This window comes from Equus przewalskii, chromosome 24, assembly GCF_037783145.1.
Source record: "Equus przewalskii isolate Varuska chromosome 24, EquPr2, whole genome shotgun sequence".
Classification (NCBI taxonomy): Eukaryota; Metazoa; Chordata; class Mammalia; order Perissodactyla; family Equidae; genus Equus; species Equus przewalskii.
Genome location: NC_091854.1, coordinates 23,221,090 through 23,238,874, shown reverse-complemented (window position 1 = coordinate 23,238,874; position 17,785 = coordinate 23,221,090). Strand labels below are relative to the sequence as shown.

The following is a 17,785-nucleotide window of genomic DNA, read 5'->3' as shown; positions in this document are numbered from 1 at the left end:
AAATTCTCTCTCTAGCCCAGACCTCGCTCATGAACTCCAGACTCCTAGGTATAATGCACACAGACACATCACACACAAATTTCCATTACAACACTGCATACATATACATGTTTATCCTACACGTCCAAAACCAAATTCTGGACTCTCCCTACTACCCCACCAACATTCCCCATCTAGAGCCTTTTCCATCTCAATTGATGACCACTCTATCCTTCAGGCAGTCATCCTTGATTCCTCTTTCCCTCACATTCCACAGCCATTCCATTAGCAAATCATATTGACTGTGCCTTCAAAACTACATCCAGAATCTAATCAACTTGACATCATCCTCACTGTAAGCATCCTGGCCAAGCCTTCATCAGCTCTCACCTCTTTACTGCAGTACCCTCCAAACAAGTCTCCCTGCTTCTTCTATCCTTGCCCCAGCCTCGACTACAGTCTGTCTTCACATTTCTAAGTGATCCTTTTAAATATAGGGCAAGTCACATCAAAACCCTGCAATGGCTTCGCTTCCCTCGATAAAAACAAAATCCTTTCTTTGGGCCTTTGTCAACTCTCTGATCCTCTCTCTTGCTACTCTCCCTTTTGCTCACCCTCACCTCACTTAACTCTTCTGTATTTTCTAAATGTTCTTAATGAGAATGTTTTGTTTTTATGAACAAAAAAAACTTTTAAGTGACAACTATGAAACAGCAATCTCTCTTTTTACTCAAATGTTTCCTCTGTAAGTACAGAATAAGATAACTATGTCAAATCTTTAGAAGAAAAACATTTCAAGTTAAGTTCATGGCAAGAGCTTGTAGGGTCTTAAATGCCTATGTTCCTGATGAAGACCTCAATGAAGACAGACTTCCCAAATAACTCAAACTGTATGGTGTGCCAGAATGATTTCTGGGTTTGGGGTTGAAATATCTTGCTTAAATCTTCTCTACTACATCCCAATTGTGAGACTTTGACAAAGTCACTATTCTGATTCATAGCTTTTTTATGTATAAAGATTAACAGACTAATCTGTAAAACTCACTATAAACTTGGTGCGTTACAAAAGAAATACCCATAGATACCTACCAAAAACTCATCTAATAAAGCTGACTTATTCCTGGGAATGTTACTGAAAGTTCTAGATTAATCTGTATATACAAAAGGACGCCAGAGAAGCAACTAAAACATCACACAATGTTAAGGGCCTGGTTGCAGACTGACTTTTATACAACTTCCAAAAGACTATAAGTGAGCTCAAAACCGAGAGGGGTGGAGGGACTCATTCTCTAGGAACTGAAAGGGCAAAGAGGCCACAAACAGAAGGTTCTTGAAGAGGGCAGAGATTTTAAATGTTCAGACTGTGTATCTGGATCCGGGTCGGGCACAGGGCATCAAAAGACGACGCCCGGGGAGAGGTTAATCGTCAAGAGGTCCTTGGGAACCGCTCCCGGATGAAACCAACCACGAGCGCGAAAGGACAAATCGCCTTCCGGAGAGAGAAAGCTGAAAGCAGGCTGTAGTTCCGTCTTCTCGGCGGGTCAGTTCTAGCAATTTCGTCGCCCACCCTGAACCACTCACCGGGTCAACCGGGCTGCAAGGCCTTATGAGTTGGGAACAAGCGGCCCAGTCCCCGCACAGTCTGACAAATCGCTAGGTAGCCATCTGCTCTGGAGACCGTTGCCAGAGAAACGGAGCAAAACTCTGGGCTCACCCCACCAAGGCTTTCCCTGGGCAGCCCCAAGAGCTTCGGGGGCGTGGCTACGTGCGTGACGCACGCAGGGGGCGGGTCAGAGGCGAACCCGGAAGGAGGGACGGGTTACATTCCAGGGCGCACGCGTGCTGGGCCGGGCGGCGGGATACCTGGAAGGCCAGCCCCAAAGGTGGAGTTATGGCTGCTGCAAGTGTCGCTCCTGGCGTAGCTCTGCGAGAGGCCACGCAGCGAAGGCTGCAGAGGTTTTCAGAGCTGAGAGGTACAGAATGAGGAGCCCCAGCTCTCCGGCCGCCGGCCAGGAGGGCGCTTTATGCGCTGGGAAACTGGCTGGACTCTCGCTTCCTGTCTGTGTCTCACCTGCGGACCTGGGGCGCTGGCCCAGGCATAGCTAGTAATTCCTCCTGAATTTTTTATTCTCTCTCACTGTCCTCTCTTTACATTATGCTCGTTACTTTTCTTTAACTTTATTCCTAGTAACATATATATATATATATATATATATATATATATCTCACAGTAAAATAAGGAAGAAGAAAAAATTAACTTGACCAATGAAGCTATAAACGTAGTTATGCATTTGGCGAGCTTATTAACAAAAGCTGTTTTAAATAAGTCTAAAAGATCTAAAGCATAGTGTTTTCACCTTACAAATCTGATTTTAGCCCTCTTCCACCCCCAGCCTGCTTCACTGGTTTGTTCCATAATGTGAACGCTTACTGAGTAAAAAACAAAACAAACCATGGAAGAGTCAGGGATTAAAAATTAAAAGGGGGAAGTTTTTATCAAAATGTTTTTTTTTAAAAAAAAAAGGCCATGCCACTTGTCATTCTCTATACAATTGTCTAATAAAATGTTAGATTTTTTATGACGTTACTGCTTTAAAAGTACAGAAAATAATACATGAATGACAGAGAAATGTTTAGGACTTAAATTCCAGATGACAAGTCCTGTTTGTTAACCAATAAAAACCCTTACGCATCTTGTGTATCAGTCAAGAAGAGCTTCCAACTGTCTGCCGAAAGTTCAGCTTGTCTTTTTATGACTTCATCAGGGAGTTGGGAACTTTTCTGTTATCCAGAATTTTATACCGTACTCCAATACTCTGTAAACTTGCAGGGCTCATCTTAACGTAATAAAAAATAAAGTACCCACATTTATAAACAGCAACATTGTAGGAATGGATCCTTGATTTGAGTCTTTCTTAGCCGAGAAACACTAAGTGGTCCTGATACATGAAAATTGATTTTCAGAGCTGAAGGTTCATTTATTCCTTGGTCTCCTTATTTAAGAATTGAAGTAATAATCTCTAGCCAGTCGAAAGTACTTCTGTTAATGAAGGAACATGATATCTTTCAGAATGTATAAATAAATGGGATGGTAGACCATAAAAGAAGCAAGAAATCTTAAAAAAAAAATAGAATTTGTGAACAATCCTCATTAGAACTTTTGAATCATACAGCTGGCCACTATTCATTCTCTAATTTTCAAAAACAGAAGATACATTTAAGAAGGTGGTAATATTGCCTCTTTTTTTCCTTCTTTCCAAATAGGTAAACCTGTAACAGCTAGAGAATTATAATGATACCTATCATTTCTTTGCTTTTCCCACATAGGCAAACCTGTGGCAGCTGGAGAATTCTGGGACATTGTTGCAATAACAGCAGCTGATGAAAAACAGGAACTTGCCTATAAGCAACAGCTGTCAGAAAAGCTGAAAAAAAAGGAGTTACCTCTTGGAGTTCAATATCATGTTTTTGTTGATCCTCCTGGAGCCAAAATTGGTATGCATTTATGTTTAGATTTATACCATCGGTTTTGGGCAGAATAATCATCGAAGAAAAGCTTTCCTTTGGTTTACAGTTTATAAGCTGTGCATCTTTCCACCCGTAATCATTACAGACTTTAAAATTTTAATATAAATTCACTATTTTTTCAGAAAGATAAAAGGGATAGCAACTGTTCTTACACATTGTGACTTACCATGAAGAATATTATGTTATTTATAAGAGAATTTTATTAGTTTTAATAAAATTTACTCAGATGGTGAGTATTCCTTTGGACCTTATCAGTAGGGCTCCTAAGATCCCTTCTCACACCGCAGTTTCTTGAGAAATTTACATGAAGAATACAAATCAAGACAAAACATATACTTGGCCTCTTGGGACCACAATGCAGAATTCGAAAGACCGCAGTCTAATGGCTTAAGTATCATAGATATTTACTTTAGAATTTTAGTTTAGGGCAACTTTGCCTTTTGACCTTCCATTACAAATAAAAATACATGTTCCTTTTCTGGAGGCCATTTTCCATGTGATGCTTAAACCTGAAACCCCTTGATCCCAGAGATAGGGTGTATATATATGTATATGACACTGGCATTGTTATAATTAGCTAACGTTGTTTTAATCCTTATAACTATGTAGTCAATATGTTAATTATTCTTAATATATAGAAGAGAATTTGAGACACAGAAAGTTAAATAACTTGCCCACAGTAACTGGTAAGTGGTAGTTACATTGAAGAAGTTTTTTAGGAAACTAGGTTTTGAAAACTTATTAGAAAGGAAATCTAATTTGCGTATTTGATTATGTCATGGGAGAAATATTTAAATGGCTTTTGCAATTTCTAACTCAAGTGAATGTGCATTTTTATAGTCTTCTAGTGTTGCAGATTGCCTAATTTATCATTTCTTCTGTTTTTTTTAGTACTGTTTCAGAAGATGATTAGCCGATCATTTATTACCAAGGGCTGATTTCTGGGTTTCATTACTAGTTTTTATTTATTTATTTAATTGCTCTGAAATGTGTATTTAGTTTAATTCTTTTGCCATGCCTTTGCTCTCTGCCTAGTTAATTGTAACCAAAAGCCATATCCTCAAAGTTGTGACCTGAATTTACCGTAATTACAAAGTTTTAATAGATTTCTATGAAATAAATTTTGTTTTTTATCTTCATTTTTAAGGAAATGGAGGATCGACACTTTGTGCCCTTCGATGTTTGGAAAAGCTGTATGGAGATAAATGGAATTCTTTTACCATCCTGTTAATTCACTCTGGTAAAGTTATACTTTACTAATTTACATTTTTTTTTTTCAGTATTTTACCTTTAATATCTTAGGAACTTTTTTCTCCCTTGCAAATACTTTCCCCTGTCTTTTATTTATTTATTTATTTATTGGTCTTTGAACTTATTCTGCTTTGAAAACAAATATTTCATGCTTTTCTTGATAATTTTAGTTGTAAGCAGCATAATGTTTTTCACAAAATTTATCCTTAAAGTTGTAGATCACATACATCATCAACTTTTCATGGATATTGTTTTTAGTATGTATATAGAAAATTATTTTGCTAAGACAGAGCTCATCAAAATATGAACATTTCTTGGTAGTGCTTTAGAAGGGAGTCTTACTGTAGAGGAGAGGCTGGGTTAGTGCTATAATTACCAGACTTTTGCAAAAACCTTCTATCATGAATTTTTATCTGATTATTGGTGGCCAAAGTCTGTAATCCTTAAAAGAGTTTAAAAACAGAAAAAAGGTGGTGACAAAACATAGAGTTGACAAGAAAATGTGTAAGAGGAAAAATCATCCAAAGAAAAGAGGACATTTTAAAGCAGAAAAGTAAGAAAGAATCTCAGAATGAAGGATAGTTTTTTAAATTGGATAAATTTAGGTGAATGAAAATTTCGGTTGTATAAAAACCTGTGTTATTTTTCTTTGTGTACTGGGGGCTGGTGAAAACATTGTCATGGACTGGTACCAGCCCAGGACAGGTTATTTTAGAACCACTCATCTACATGGCTTCCAAAGCACCTTCCGTTTCTTATGATTCACATACAGAACAATGATTCTTTGTAAAGATGATATCAAGTAAAGCATCCAGGTTCTGATTTTAAGACTAACTAAAAGAGTAAAAAATTCTAATTTATAGTTTTATTCCAGAACAAGTAGTCATAGTATTACCAATTCAGTAAATTTAAATTAGACACCAGAAAAAAATGTAGTTAGAAATAGGTAGTTCTCATAATGCTAACCTTTACTATTGGCTAGTCTTTGGAAAAGGAAGAAGTAGAAAATAACTATTAGCTTTCATCTGTTGAACAATATACTATGTGCCTAGTGCTTTACATATATAGTTGATCTCATAAAACATGATAAAGCAAAGTATTATTCCAGATTTGTTGATTTGGAGTAAATCCAAAGATAAACAACTAAAAAGTGGTGAACCAGAGTTTGAACCCATTTTTGTCTGACTCTTTCTATGCTGCCTCTCACTATAATTAGTTACATAAAAATGATGTAAGCTATTTAATGTATTTAAGAGAACACACTTTTCAAGGAATTAAGTCATAAGGCTCATCCTAGAAAAAGCCTGTTTAAATTTTAAAAAAGTATAAATTTTAAAATACTTTTAAATAAAATATCTTTACTTCCTTTAAGTGTGTGTAATAATTTGAGGAAAGACACTACATCTGGAAATTACTGTTTAATAGATAATTTTGGAATTGGTATGTTAGTTATTTATGAATTTTCTTTCCCCTGGGAAGTGGATTCTTAGTAGAGGAAAACTGCATCCAATAACATGGTTGACATTTATTGTGTAAAATGTAGATATGAGATCATGTTTAGCCCATGGTCCTTTTTACTAGTTATGCAGTTGATTCAAAACAATTCACAGGCTCTAAGGTATGTTAGAATTCTTTTCTAAGCGAGAATCTTTAAAACTGCGTTATATGAAATGGCTACAGGAGAATTGCTCTTTGAATTTGTACTCTGGAATTTATTATTTTTTCCTGAGTTATAGTAATGCATTGTATATATTAAATAGCTTTAGAGACATTTTGAGTTATAACTGATGCCCCTGGGTTTTTAAATCTTGTAAACAATCTTACAAGCATTTCAAAACAGTTATTTTGTTTAATTTCATAGGTGGCTACAGTCAACGCCTTCCAAATGCAAGTGCTCTGGGGAAAATTTTCACTGCCTTACCTTTTGGTAACCCCATTTATCAGATGTTAGAATTAAAGCTCGCCATGTACATTGATTTCCCTTCACATATGAATCCTGGGATTCTGGTTACCTGTGCGGATGATATTGAACTTTATAGTGTTGGAGAATCTGAGTTTATTAGGTTTGACAAACCTGGCTTTACCGCTTTAGCTCATCCTTCTAGTTTGACTATAGGTACTACACATGGAGTTTTTGTTTTAGAACCTTGTAATTATTTAGAATATGGAGACCTTGAATACAGATGTTGCCATTGTTTCCTTCATAAGCCCAGCATAGAAAAGATGCATCAATTTGGTGCTGTGTGTAGACGTGGAAATTTTTCTCAACAGGCTTTTGTGAGGGACGATATTCCCTCTCTTAAAGTAGACCCTGAGTATGTCTACACAGACAGCCTATTTTATATGGATCAAAAATCAGCGAAAAAGTTACTTGCTTTTTATGAAAAGATAGGCACACTGAGCTGTGAAATAGATGCCTATGGAGACTTTCTGCAGGCTTTGGGACCTGGAGCAACTGTGGAGTATACCAGAAACACATCAAATGTCACTAAAGAAGAGTCCGAGTTGGTAGACGTGAGGCAGAGAATATTTCATCTTCTTAAGGGAACATCACTAAATGTTGTTGTTCTTAATAACTCCAAATTTTATCACATTGGAACAACTGAAGAATATTTGTTTCATTTTACTTCAGATAGCAGTTTGAAGTCAGAGCTTGGCTTACAGTCCTTAGCCTTTAGCATCTTTCCAGCAGTACCAGAATGCTCTGGCAACACGTCCTGTATCATTCAGAGTATACTGGATTCAAGATGTTCTGTGGCCCCTGGCTCAGTTGTGGAGTACTCCAGATTGGGGCCGGATGTTTCAGTTGGGGAAAACTGCATCATTAGTGGTTCTCATATCGTAACAACAGCTGTCCTGCCTGCATATTCTTTTGTGTGTTCCTTAAGCTTGAAGATGAATGGACACTTAAAGTATTCCACTATGGCATTTGGAGTGCAAGACAACTTGAAAAAGAATGTTAAAACATTGTCAGATATAAAGTTACTTCAATTCTTTGGAGTCTGTTTCCTGTCGTGCTTAGATATTTGGAATCTGAAAATTACAGAGGAGCTGTTCTCTGGAAACAAGACATGTTTGAGTTTGTGGAACGCTCGTATTTTCCCAGTTTGTTCATCTTTGAGTGATTCATTTACAACATCCCTGAAGATGTTAAATGCTGTGCAGAACAAGTCAACATTCAGCCTGAATAACTACAAATTGTTGTCCATTGAAGAAATGCTTGTTTACAAAGATGTAGAAGACATGATAACTTATAGGGAGCAAATTTTTCTAGAAATTACTTTGAATAGAAAATAGTCTGATTTAGAGACATCTTAAATATTGTATACTTTGCCTTTCATGATGGAGCAAGACTGCAAATATAGGGGTTTTCTGTAGATGTTTGTTTCATTGAAATGAATTAATGAAAATTAACATAATTGCTGTAGCATAACATCACACAAAAATACAGATAAGCTATTTTTTTATGAAATAAGTCTAAGTTCAGAAAAGGGGTTTTTTATGTTTATCACTATTTTTAATTCTTAATAAAGATGGACTTGTGGAGCATTGTTTTGTTCACACAATACTATAGTAGTTTTAAAGGTAATTTTCTAAACATACCTTTAGAGTTTTCCTATCTTCTTTTGGGCTTTGGTTCCAATAAAGTTCTAAGTTACTGGCAGTTCCTTCTCAAACATCATAGTCCTATTCTGATCAACTAATAAAAATGGCAACTATAGGATCTTCAGAGCACTGTAGGAATACTATAGAGATACCTTTTGGAGACAGATCTATAGCTGACCGATTCAGATTAGATCAATGCTTAAAATATTGTGATTATCTTAACTGATAAATAACTAGATACAGACAGCTCTGAAATTGATGATTAAAATTTATCTTATTTCTTGATCTTATCAGCATGAAACACCAAGGGGACATGTGTTATTTTATCCTTATAAACTTGAACATGTGTTTGTATATCTTAAAGCTTTTCCCTAAAATTGCATCCATAGGAAAACAAACACACACACACCCTTCTCAAATATCTGTGTGGGGAATATGTTATGAATAATTGGATTCACTGATAATCATATAAGTTCATTTTGGACATTACTCTCATCCTTTCTTATTAATCCCTTTAACAGAACTGTTAAATTACCAAATGGACTGATTTTACTTTCCATTTCTTATTTCCTGTCCATGCACTGGTGATGCTGAGAAGCAATAAATGGCCAAAAAGTAGACAGCAGGAAGGAGCCAAAGAGTAGAAAGACTAAGAAAATACACAGGTGCTAAACAGCTTCGATAAAATAAATATTGGCTGGAATCCTAAGTTGTGTGTTCCTATTTTTCTATAAGCATGTGAAATTTCTTCATATCAAAGTCTAATAATAATTAGAGAAAAGATGTGTCAGAGTTTTGTGTTTCAACATGAATACATTGAAATAAGAACTAGTCTTTGCCACTTTTGTTTATATATTAACATGTCAATATGAAAGTAATTGTTTGGTAAACCAGAAGTAACTTGTCCTCAGCCCTCAATTATGATATTTGTGTGTGTTTCTTGTTTCAAGGTTCTTCCGAAAGAGAAAATGAAGGTGTATGGTAGCTATTGCTTAGCATTTACTGATTTACTTGCAGACCTTTCAGAAGATGTTATGTATTTGTCGTTCATTAAATGTTTAATACTGTATTTCACATAATCTAAAGTGCCATCAATTATTAAGAATCACCATTATTTTATGTTCCACTAAAAAAGAGAAAACACTACCAATAAAATATGATGCAATGCCTTCTTTGTTACTTGAAGTTTTTATTTATTGATGATTTCTTTTAAATGAACTTAAATATAGATTTTTATCGTTTAAGCCTCTTGTATATACATATAAAGAAACAAAAAAGTGAAATATTGAGGTGTAGTCAGTACTTTTCTAAAACTTCACATTCAGAATCAAACTCTTCTGAAGCATTTTTCAACTTAAAAGTTATATTTCCACCCAGTACCATCTTATGTGCTATCAAAGATATTGGTATCTGCATGTCCTAAGAATGACACCACCACAGTACTGTCTAGATTTTGCTCCAAGCTGTGGGCATTAGATACCTGTTCTGCAAGGTTTGATGCTGATGCTTTCATATTTGACAAAATTCCTTTTAATTTTTGCCTCAGTTTAATCGCAAAACTCTAATAGAGTGGTGGCTTCTATTCAGTCAGTAGGAAGTCTCTGACAAGTTGGCGGTCACCGTTTTAATCATACTCTTTACAGTGTGTAGATTCTAGTCACTGAAATGTTACGTGTTCTGAAGAACTTGAGTATCTCTTGCCTTAAGATGCGTTGCTTGGTGCGTAGTAGCACACATGTCCCACCAACAATGTACCTGACTCAACCAAAGTGATAATCACATGCAGGTACAAGTAAGAAACTGAACCATTTCTCTTGATATATCATTTTTACTTTATAAAATCCTAGCCCTTAAATCATATACTCTCAAAGTTTGTAAAAGACTCCTATTATTTGCAACTAAGTATATTCCACAAACTTATTGATGAGTGAACAATGACCAAGCAGAGCATGGAAAAAAATCCAATATTTGGTATTAATCTTCCACCTTAGACATTTAGTCTCCAAACTAAGTAAAACAGAAATAAAGACTGTATCAATATATACTTAGTTGAAATAAAACTTCAAAAATTCAGGTAATATGCTGAAAGTCACAAAAACTTGATGGTATGAATCCAAAATTAATTCCCACAACCTGTGGTGATCCATTAATTTTCTGAGGCTAAGCAATACTTCCCATGTTGTATAAAGATTATCAAATTCAGCATAAAGCCAAAATCAAAACTTTGCCTTCTGCAAAATGTACATATGGCTGTCACATACAGCTGGTAACTGGTGTATTACACAAATTCAAGGATACCATTCACATACACCATGTTGTCCTCTGGACTCAAGTAACTTGGAGGCCCAGGATTTAGGTACCAGGATATAGTCTAGCAGAATTAAGAAGGAAAGAGAAAGCTGAAAAAAGAACATTATTAATTTGCTCAAAACCGTCCAGAGGATTTTCAGATGCTCTCTTTGTTCTTGTTTAGCTAAATAAAACACAAGTCTTCAGAACTAAATTATTTTTATTAAAGAAAAAAAGACCTTTTTAAATTTACTTGAAGGGTACTGTCTTTAATTCACTTAGTGCAAAAGAAATAATTGAATAGCCATTAGCTGCTTAGTTTAACTTAAATCTTTTGTGCCTCTAAAATTTTGTTTAGACAAAGCCAATTTCTGAGTGAGGAACACAACTTTAACTGTTTATACTTAATGAAATTGTACTTTTAACATTCCTTGTCTTGAACTTTGTCAGAGGTTACTGCACATTCTCCTTCCCTCCAATACCAATGTGCTGAACTCAGTATAATGTACTAGTGGTCTTCATGCTCCCATTTGTCTATATTCACAGAAATTTCTTAGTTTTTTTTTTTTTTTTTTTTTGTGAGGAAGATTAGCCCTGGGCTAACATCCACTGCCAATCCTCCTCTTTTTGCTGAGGAAGACTGGCCCAGAGGTAACATCTGTGCCCCTCTTCCTCCACTTTATATGTGGGACGCCTGCCACAGCATGTCTTGATAAGCAGTGTGTAGGTCCATACCCGGGATCCGAACAGGAGAACCCTAGGCTGCCAAAGCAGAGTGCGAACTCAAGTGCCATGTTACCAGGCAGGCCCCTGTTTTTTGTTTTTTTGGAGGGCAAATTACACCAGTCTCTGGTAGGAAAGTGCCAGTTTCTGTACCTGGTAGAGCTATCTACATGAGCCACAACAAACCAAACTTGCACGTCATTCAAACGTGCCAGTTTGGCTGTAGTCTAGTAGACCACAATTTAGGGTCAAGTTAAAAATTGGAATAAAGGGATAATTAAAGTCGCTGATTCCCTACTGCCCTGATATTTGCAAGAACAGGAGGTGAAGGAGGAAGATGCTTGTGAATTAGTTGCTGTTATCATTCACCTGTAAAGCAGCTTGATTATTGACATTTGTCTAAAGATGTTTCTCCCAAGGGCATTATTGCCCATGCAAGTAAATGGTTGAAACTAACAGAGTTAGTGTTTCCTTCTGGGCGGTTGGACAAATAGTCTATCTTTTGAAGCCTCTGGCTACAGAAATCTAGTAGCCTTCCAAAGTATGAAATTCAACATTCAAACAGAGCAATTCATCTCTGATTGCTGCAGACTGATGTAATCCATCTGCTACTGTCATTTCCTAGTTCTCTGTGCCAGAATTATATTCCTTCAATTGTGCTTCAATTCATTGCTGAAACAATCTAAACTCCAAAGTCTATATTCTTTGGGCACTGTTTTATGGGTGTTACCCATCTACTTGTTGAATCTCAAGCCTCCTTACAGGCTCTTAAAATGCTTGCTACAACCAACACTTTGTGGTTAAGTAATGTGAATGGTTTTTTAAAATTTCTTTTCTTCACTGGTATCCACTCTTTGTCTCTGCAGAACATTCGGATGGTTCAAGTTAGTTTTCATTTACCACTTCATTGTAGGAGAGTATCACATTGCCCGGAAAAGAATTAAAGCATTTACATCTTGAGGCAAAAATCTTTTAAAACGCAACTCTGGAAATCAAGTAAGTGTTCATTTCATTTGCAGGTTGAGAAATGTTGCTCTACTCAAATGAATTTCTACATGATTGGTTTCTTATTATTTTTAGCCTTGGGGTTTGAGAAAGTAAATTATATCTACCAATATGCTGTTCTTCAGAGAAGTTTCAAACATTTTTAATAAAATCTAGAACTAGAAAACTTTTAATACACAAAGAAATAATTATGATTATAACAAGTAGTTCAAGTGCAGATTTTAAATGTATGGGCACACTGACAAGGTCATAAATTAACATAAAACTCACTACTTGTATAACACTGTGATCAATTTTTAATGAAATTTAGTAAGAAAGATCATCACTCATTATAATTGGTTAAAGTTAATAGAGTTTCTACTTAACCATTATCTAGTCAAATCAAAAGCTGTCTATGGAAGCTAGCCTATGAGAAGGAAGGGAGAAAGCTAGAGTTTTAGAGAAATTCTATTTTGTTACAACTACTGATGTTTAAATACAAAAATGTTTGCCATGAGTTCAGTAGAGAAAGAGCCATTTGCTAAATTATCCATGTTTCTTGTATCTTCAGTGTCTCTACAAACATGCTACAATTTCCTAAAACATAAAAATGAAGAAATAAGCAACAACAAAAACAAAACTTATTTTAGCCATATCATTTCATCAGCATACAGCATATTTTATGTTTCATTTAAAATTGTTTAAACTTGTCTTTACTAGCCATTATAATATAGTCAATCCTGAATTCTAGATTTGTATATGTACCTGCCTCCTTCATATTTCTCCCTCACTGAAAAGAAATCCAATAAGCATCCTCTATTTAGAGGGTTCCTATCTTCCCTCTATCACTCCTGATGATCTTTTTCATCTAGATAAATACCCCAGTTATCCACCAAATTGCTCAAGGCGAAAACCTAGAAGTAATCCATGACTTCTCACATATTTATCCCTCATCGTTTTTATCCAATTCTTTGGTAAGTGCAGGCTGCACATTAAAAACATAACCAAAATCCATCCACTTCTCTGAACCCTTATTCGAGCTACCATTCACTCTTAACTAAGCTAATGCAATATAACACCCTTTTGTGTGTAGTAACAAATTGTCGTCTGATTTTTATAATTGTGTATGAAGACAAAGTTGCAGAGAGACTGCAAAAGAAAGATATTTTAAAAGATTGGCATCGAGTTGTATTGGGCATTGAGAGGAAAAGGAATACTGTGGCCATGCCAACCTTGCTTCAACTATTTGATCTGTATTTGTATCTCATTTTGCTCCCCTGAAGACTGCCTCTTAGGAAGACAGTTCATTGTAATTTCTAACATTCAACACTTCTTTTTCTGTGAAGTTTTGCGTGTTGATGCTCTGCGATCTCTTCACCCCACTCGTTATTTTTTACCTTTTCCAGATTTATATGTAATCAGATGTCAGCTGGAATTTTGCTTCCCCTTTAGATATAGGCAACATTATCCCAACCTCCATTCGAAACTCTGTAGATGTCCAAAGCTTCTCCCAAATATTTGTGAATACTTGGAGAGACTATGTTTTCACGATCTTCTCTGGTTTTAAGCTTCCATTTCTGGTGATTTAGTTCTCTTTGGGCTTGCATGTGATTTTCTCACAATTCTGTGAGTTCATTCCCTGTTTTTTCGCTATATGAGTTATTGAGAGTCTCAGACTTTTCCTCTTTCCCATACTTACCACCTGACCCCAAGCCTTCCAGAAAAAAAAGTCCTTCTCACACAAGTTGTGTGTGTAGCAAACTCCTCTGAATAATTGCAGCTATGGAGGGAGTTGGTGGGAGGAATGAGAAGGATATATATCAGACCAGTGAAAACATAAAATTGAATAATACCTAGTCTTGTTCTTAGAAGTCCTTTGACATCCTCATCACCAAGAATTTCTTCACTGTCTGTTTTATTGAATTTAAAATTATCTCTTTGACAACTCTCTCTCCCCCGACCAATCTCTTGCCCCTCATTATATATATACACAAGTCCCCTAGATTATCTCTAGGAACTTGAATCCTTCTCATTCTAATAGGTTGCCCAATGTTGCTCTCTCCAGACCATACTCCAAACACTAGGCTGATCTTTCTATACCCAGACACATCAGGATACTTAACAGAATCTAAAGGCCTTTCTTTACCAAGATCCACTTTCATTAGGCAGCTTTACAGATACAAAAATACATTTCCCCCTGTTATACAGATGCTTTATTTAACTTTGAAAGTTGGGCATAAGGGAAAGTAGTACAACCAAAAAGTGTTCCTGTTGTTAGTGACTGACTGGCCGTATATCATTACTACAACCCTTTTCTAAGTGATAGCATCTGCTGTGTATTATTGGGTAACAATTCCTGTGATTATGGGAGGAGGCTGACCTTAAAGGACACAGTGAATATTATCATATGAACAAAGTTTTGATTCATAAAAACTAAGATGGCTTGCTCTTATCAGCTGAGCTCAAAGCATCTTACTGCCTTCTCTCCTGATGTTAGAATGTGCTGTAAGGCTCTGTAATCTTGCCTCTGTCTTTGTTGCAGTATTCTAGTGACTCCAGAGAAGGTACAACTTCTGAAATGGGTCCTAGGAATACACTATGTTATTCCTGAGGTTGCCCCCTCAAATAAGCATTTATTTAGAGTTTTCTAAAACACCATCATTTAGCAATAAGGGCATTGAAATGTGGTGATTTCTTTGTAACTTTACATTTTTACGAACAAGGACACAATTCCAACAATTCTATCTTCTCTCTTCTATATCGTTTTCCCTCTCTACTGGATCATTCTCATCAGTACACAAATATGCTGTTATTTTTATAATTAAAAAAAGCTTCTTTTCTAACTCCACTTCCTTCACCTATTACTTCATTTCTCTGCTTCCTTTACACTGAAATTCCTAGAATAAATTGTCTGCACTTCCGTCCTCCAAATCTCCCATTCACTCTTTAGCCTAGTTCAGTCAGTCTTTACTCCCCTACCCTCACTCACTGAACTTGTTCTTCTACCCTCCCCAGTCCTCTCTATTTTGATAAATCCAGAACTCTTTCTAGTTCTCATCTTCATTCCCATTCAGTAGCATTCGTCTCAGTTGATCACTCCTTCTTTGACATGCGTTCTTCATTTGGCTTCAAGGAACCCCACACTACTGGTTCTTTTCCTAACTCATCTGTCACCCTTTTCAAGTCTCCTTAACTCATTCCTTATCATCATTCTTACCTCGTATCACTGGAAGATCACAGGTCTTTGGTGTCTAGGTTTCTCTATCCACATTCAATCTTTGGGATATCATCCATTCTTATATCATCTATGTGCTATTAATTCTCAAATCTATATTTCTAATTATCAAAGTATAATTCTCAAAAATATTAAAAATATAATTCTCCTATAAATTTTGAGCATGCATCAAAATGTCATTTAATTCATTAATGGTTAAATCAGTAGGATGATGAAATTGGTTTTATATTGTTCTGGATATTCTAAGGAAGAAAATGTTTATACAATATCAGAAATAACTTTCAGAATAATATCAGAAATAATGGCTGCTGGTTGAGTTTCCTAGAAAACAGGATTTGCGAAAACAGGTGTTTAGAGCACAGTATATTTCCTAAAGAGTGCCATTGGGACTAATAATTGTGCAAGGAAAGGGACAGAAGCAGAGTGGAGAAGTCAAGCTGTGGTGCAGGCCCAAAGACAGTCTTCATTGACTGACCCCAGGAGGAGTTCTGGTGCTAGAATGGTACTTTAGTCCTGTCCTGAATTGGACCTAAGTAGCCACAGTTTATGCTGCACATCAGGCATCGCTGGATGTGGGCACCTTGGGAAGGAGTATCTTGGGCAAGACAGCTCTCTTTGGCTGAGGCAATCTGCAAATGGGGCTGACAGCTGAAAGCTGTCTACTCACAGTATTCCCAGTAGCTGAGGTAATAAGTCCTTCATTGAAGAAGGATTTGAGTTCCACATTACAGTGTCCACTACACTAGCCTATAAAGTTCAACCCAATGTCAAGATTCTTTCTCTATTTTAATAAAACATTGCATGTTCTAATTCAAGTTGAATTATGATGACTTCCAAAGTAAGCATCCAATATTGTACATAGTTTAAGTGGACTCAATCCACGATGAAAGAAACTATGCTTTAGTAGAGGTGTCAATCATTGATTTATAGAAGCAAATTTTTTTATAATATATGTCACAAATCTACATAATAATCTCAAGTGCCAAATTTTACTTTTGACTAGCTGAGCAAGCTAAAATATTCATAAATTCACATGGAGACAGATGGCTTCCCTCTGAATATGCATTTAAATGATTCCTGTACGCTATTTATTCCAAGAAGTGCACAAAATACACCATCATCATAGCAAGGACTTCTAATAATTTGGTTTCAGAAAGGAATCAAGGAATGACAGGTGTCCAGTACTAACCGTATTTTGTGTTGAGCTTTAAGTCCGTGCGTAGTTGAGAATTTCTAATAGCAAAATAAATATTGTTACTTCCCAGTAGCTTGAAATATCAAGAATCTAAGATAAGGAGGTTTCAGCAATAAGGGCTAGCATTTGGTAAAGAAGAAAGTTAAATTTTGCAAGGATGTTTTTTAATAACTTGCTTAGGTCTCTAAAAATTCAAATATATAGCACAATAAAATTAACTATTTTTTATTAAGTTGATAAATATTTTTTGAGGGTGTATATATGTTTTTTCTTTTCAGGTTGAAATCTCTGATGTGATTTAAAAAAAGATGAAAACGTAATCTAATCATCATTTCTTGAAAATATTTTGGAAAAGGTGAAATGATAAATTTCTAATTTTTTCCTATTTTTTAATTCATTGAGTTTTCTTTTCATTGAAATCTGCTTGTTCCTTTTTAGAGTTTCCTATTCTCTAGAGATATATTTATCGTTGTCATTTCTCTTCTTTCTGATATACTTCATTGTTTGCATCTTATTTATTTATTTATCTTCCTTTCCATCAAGAGATGCAGTTTGTTTCTCCTCCGCTTGAATCTGGGCGGGCATTGTGAATTGCTTTGTTCCACGTAATGTGGCAGAAGTGATGCTAGTCTAGTCTAATCTAGGCTAGATTTTAAGAATTGGCAGCCTTTGCTTTATTAGAATCTTGAGCCACCATGTCTCTTCCTAGAGAGACCATGTAGCCAGACCCGAGCTAGTCCAGCCATCTCAGCCAAAGTAACAAATGTGGATGAGACCATCTTGGAATGCTGCCTTAAGACTATCATGGGGTTTTTTTTGGTTTCTTGTTTTTTAATGAAAGCTTTTTGACTTTTGTCCTGGTTCTTTAGTTCTGCTTTTAAGTTCTAAGCTTAACCGTACATTTGCTTCTGCAAGTTGAATTATGTGAAATATTTCTTTTTCTTATATCTGAGATATTCAGCTGTATATTTGGTTCCCACACTCTTTCCTGTGTA

General features: G+C 35.9%; 2 protein-coding genes across 3 annotated transcripts in view; one reads left to right on the top strand and one right to left on the bottom strand.

The window, feature by feature from the left end:
- LRRIQ3 (leucine rich repeats and IQ motif containing 3) overlaps window positions 1-1,746 on the bottom strand; it is a 204,388-nt gene extending 202,642 nt beyond the window's left edge. Inside the window, exon 1 of the mRNA XM_070592138.1 lies at window positions 1,561-1,746. The gene's annotated coding sequence lies outside the window, so the exon portion shown is untranslated. The remainder of the gene's footprint in view (window positions 1-1,560) is intronic.
- Window positions 1,718-9,532, top strand: FPGT (fucose-1-phosphate guanylyltransferase). 2 transcript variants are annotated; one of them, XM_008525042.2, is made up of 4 exons: window positions 1,718-1,952; window positions 3,307-3,474; window positions 4,655-4,747; window positions 6,620-9,532. In XM_008525042.2, the coding sequence occupies exons 1-4, from the start codon at window positions 1,871-1,873 to the stop codon at window positions 8,053-8,055; spliced, it is 1,779 nt and encodes a 592-aa protein (XP_008523264.2). In that variant the 5' UTR covers window positions 1,718-1,870; the 3' UTR covers window positions 8,056-9,532. The 2 variants fall into 2 exon arrangements, with proteins under 2 accessions (XP_008523264.2, XP_070448240.1); XM_070592139.1 differs by having other exon boundaries at window positions 1,783-1,952; window positions 7,437-7,747.
- The last annotated feature ends 8,253 nt before the right edge of the window (window positions 9,533-17,785 follow it).